Source organism: Frankliniella occidentalis, unplaced genomic scaffold (genome assembly GCF_000697945.3).
Source record: "Frankliniella occidentalis isolate FOCC.00 unplaced genomic scaffold, Focc_3.1 Scaffold159, whole genome shotgun sequence".
Taxonomy (NCBI): Eukaryota; Metazoa; Arthropoda; class Insecta; order Thysanoptera; family Thripidae; genus Frankliniella; species Frankliniella occidentalis.
In genome coordinates, this window is record NW_026267285.1 from 25256 (window position 1) to 29205 (window position 3950).

Here is a 3950-nt window from a genome sequence, read left to right on the forward strand (position 1 = left end):
AAAACCGCACATTCTCCGTCCAGTCTACATATCAACGGGGCGTTAAACGCACAGGTTCAAGAGATTTCGGCACTTTAAGGTAAAACTTAAGCATTACCTAGTAAAAGTTCTGTCTGATTTCGAAGGAGTTCCGAAGGAGTGAGCGCCCCGCTGAGCAGCTTATTGAATGAAGAATGCGCGGTTTTGGGGGGGTACTTCCTCTTCCTTTTTTCGATTTGAGCCCTCGATTATCCATTTTGACGATAACAACATTTTGTACAGCGTACTCATTTAGAATCTTTACATGTGAGGGTCAAAATGGATAATCGAGGGCTAAAATCGAAAAAAGGAAGAGGAAGTGCCCCCCCAAAACCGCGCATTCTTCATTCAATAAGCTGCTCAGCGGGGCGCTCACCCCTTCGGAACTCCTTCGAAATCAGACAGAACTTTTACTAGGAAATGCTTAAGTTTTACCTTAAAGTGCCGAAATCTCTTGAACCTGTGCGTTTAACGCCCCGTTGATATGTAGACTGGACGGAGAATGTGCGGTTTTGGAGGGGTACTTCCTCTTCCATTTTTCGATTTGAGCTCTCGATTACGACTTTTTGTACAGCGTACTCCTTTTAAATCTTCATTTGTGGTGTTCAAAATCGATTTTCCTCCATTTCCGTGGGCTCTTTAGATATTCGGGTAAGGTGTTTGATACCATTAGAAAGGAGGTACTTTCCTCGTCAAATGGCGCCCATTTTGAGTATTGTACCTTTCACCGTTCACCCGAGGTACCCGTTCTGCGCCAAAGTGCACAGCCGGGGTTTTCCTCGGTGCACACGCTTGCCATAAGAGTTCCCGGAGCAGTTTTGATGCCGGAATGGAGAGGACACTTTGGCCTACCCGATGCATGGAAACAAAATAGCTTCCGTATTTTCTAAACGTTAAATATTTCACATTTCATACTCCCCTTTTTCGGGCGCGCGCGCGCTACTCTGTCCTTCTTCCTCCCGTGCGTGCGAGTGAGAGCGAGCGCGCTGGGTGGTGGGGGAAGCAGCGGGGCTCCAGCGGCGCGGCTGCGGCGCGGCCGCGCGGGCGGCTCTGCACGGCTTCAGTTCAAAGCGATTTGAACGTGAACGGTTAGAGCTAGAGTGAATGTGAAAACAGCGTCATCTAGCTGAAGGATGAGCGCACAGCGTTTCCTCGGGGCTGTCATTAAAGTTCCCCACGCGTTTAGAAGATATGACGTGAGATTTTAAAAATTGAACAAGTCAAAATAAAATTTTTGTGTTCGACTCGCGTTTTTGGTTAGAAATACATTTTGCGCTCGACTTGTGTTGGTTGAGGCTTATTCCCCGTTCCTTTCCGAACATTTTGACACTCATCCCGTCCACCTAGCACAAATAGTTTCGACGATAGAGCCAAAAACGCGGAACCCTGCATTTAGGCCCTTTTTGTTCAATAACTCGAGTTCCCCCCAACCAATTTTAGGGAACTTTGCGGGAGCGTGATCAGCACACTCAACTGCACCAGAAACCGTTTTCAGACCTTTTGTACAATTTTTGTCCCGTCAAAAACCTAGGGGGCCTGGGCTAATGTCCTTTCTCCCAGAGAAGACACTCGAGAAACACGTTGACACCGCAGCATGCTGTGATGTCCAGCCGGTTGTCCGGCCATAGTCCCCATACATGGACCGCGGCGGTGAGGCGGCACCCGATAAAGAAAGGGAAGGACAGTATCCCCTAATTCGATGGTCGCACCGTCCGACGCACTCACCCATTCACCAACGCGCTCCAAAATCAAATGCCGCATTATCAATTCCATTTTCATGGACGACTCATACGAAGGCAGATACAAAAGGAAAAAAAATATAAGGAAAATATAACTATTCTCAAGCTTTTTAGAAAACAGCGAAATACAGAGCGTGTTTTATTTACGCGATCGATAAGAGAGAACCCTCGAAAACAAAACAAAAATCCATAATAAAGTCAACAGCGTAAGGAGGGCAGCAGGTTTTTGAACAGTGCACCCCCCTCGCTTGGTCAAGCTCTTTCAAAAACGCACAAATCAACCGGCTACAGAGACTGCGATAAATCGTTAGGGTCGCCGGCAGGTGAGCAGTGGCTGCCGGACACGAACCCCATGGCCATGCATGCACCTCAAAGTGTGTAACTACGATTGCATACATTTATTTGCTTCTGTCCTAAAAAGTGAACGCACGCCGGGGTAAAGTCGATATAAACACGGCGTCAAAGTGTGTAAAAGTTTGTTGGCCTAGCTGTTTTGAAATGTTAAAGCTCAATCTTTTACATTTTCATCTCTCTATTCTCCCTTGAGTTAGGTAACGAGTAACCAAACAGAAGAACGTATTAGTTTGTTGTTGGCAAAAGCTTGCTGTCGCTCAGTCGATTTGAAAAGATTGCGATTTAGTTTTGCTAAAATGTTTATTATACATAAAAGAATTTTAATGAATACAGATTTCACTACAGCAGATTCTGACGGGAGAGTGATGGTTCTTTCCCAAATAAAATTATACCGAAAATCAAATAAATGAACGTGACCAACGGCTTTTCATAAACGTTGTAAACTCACAGTAAATTTAAATTCAAATTGAGCCTATCGTTGAACAACTATCGTCAAAGAATTACATGCTTTTAGTTACATACAAAAGCTTTGTCTAGCACACTGAGCACAAACCGCACTCAAAAACACACAGGAGGTGGGGGGGGGGGGGCTGTAGAGAACTTCTTATACCATACTGCGTAATCACACGGCTTCCCCACCGTGTGATTTGGATGAAGTGTTTCTAAGAGTCGTTTAAAAGACAACTTCTTGTGGCTTGTCCCCCGCATGAGTTCGGAGATGACTCTTCAAGTCAGGTCTCTGAGAAAACTTCTTGTGGCACACTGTTCACTCGAACGGCTTCTCCCCCGTGTGAGTTCTGAGATGTGTCCTCAGAGTATCAGGACGAGAGAACTTCTTGTCGCATACTGTGCACTCAAATGACTTCTCCCCCGTGTGAGTTCGGAGATGCCTCGGCAAGTGAGACTGGTAAGCGAACTTCTTGTGGCACACTGTGCACTCAAACGGCTTATCCCCCGTGTGAGTTCTGAGATGTGTCCTCAGATTTTGCTTGTGAGAAAACTTCTTGTGGCACACTGTGCACTCGAACGGCTTCTCCCCCGTGTGAGTTCTGAGATGAATCTGTAAGTGAGGTCTGTGAGAAAACTTCTTGTGACACACTCTGCACTCAAAAGGCTTCTCCCCCGTGTGAGTTTGGAGATGAATCTGTAAGTGAACTTTCTGAGAAAACTTCTTGTGGCACATTGTGCACTCAAAAGGCTTTTCCCCCGTGTGAGTTCTGAGATGTGTCTTTAGACTATGAGGATAAGGGAACTTCTTGTCACACACTGTGCACTCAAACGCCTTCTCCCCCGTGTGAGTACTGAGATGGCTCCTTAAGTGACTGTCCTGAGAAAACTTTTGGAGGCACACTGTGCACTTAAATGGCTTCTCCCCCGTATGAGTTCTGAGATGTGTACTTAGAGTACAGGCTTCAGAGAAGTTCTTGTGGCACACTATGCACTCAAATGGCTTAACTCCCGTGTGAGTTTTGAGATGTGTCCTCAGATTGTGGGGTTGAGAGAACTTCTTGTAACACAATGTGCACTCAAACGGCTTATCCCCCGTGTGAGTTCTGAGATGTGACTTCAGATTATGGGGTGTGGAGAACTTCTTATGGCACAATGTGCACTCAAACGGCTTCTCCCCCGTGTGAGTTCGGAGATGTATCTTTAGGTAATGTCTCTGAGAAAACTTCTTGTGGCACACGGTGCACTCAAACGGCTTCTCTCCCGTGTGAACTGTCATGTGCTGTACGTAGGCACTCTGCGAGGCGCATCGTCTGTTGCAAAGTGGACATTGGACTGGCATTGTGACAGTTGTGTGTCGATGACCACCTGCACGTCATGAGTTTATTTTAA

The 3950-nt window shown here is 46.3% G+C and overlaps 1 protein-coding gene and 1 long non-coding RNA gene across 2 annotated transcripts in view; both read right to left on the reverse strand.

Annotated features, from left to right (window-relative positions):
• LOC127750258 (uncharacterized) overlaps nt 1–3950 on the reverse strand; it is a 25668-nt gene that overhangs the window by 16371 nt on the left and 5347 nt on the right. The window lies entirely within an intron of this gene.
• Nucleotides 2425–3950, reverse strand: part of LOC113208314 (gastrula zinc finger protein XlCGF8.2DB-like) — a 57613-nt gene continuing 56087 nt past the window's right edge. The window contains exon 4 of the mRNA XM_026425267.2: nt 2425–3926. Within this exon, the coding sequence (XP_026281052.1) occupies nt 2878–3900 (1023 nt within the window). The 5' untranslated portion in view covers nt 3901–3926 and the 3' untranslated portion in view covers nt 2425–2877. The remainder of the gene's footprint in view (nt 3927–3950) is intronic.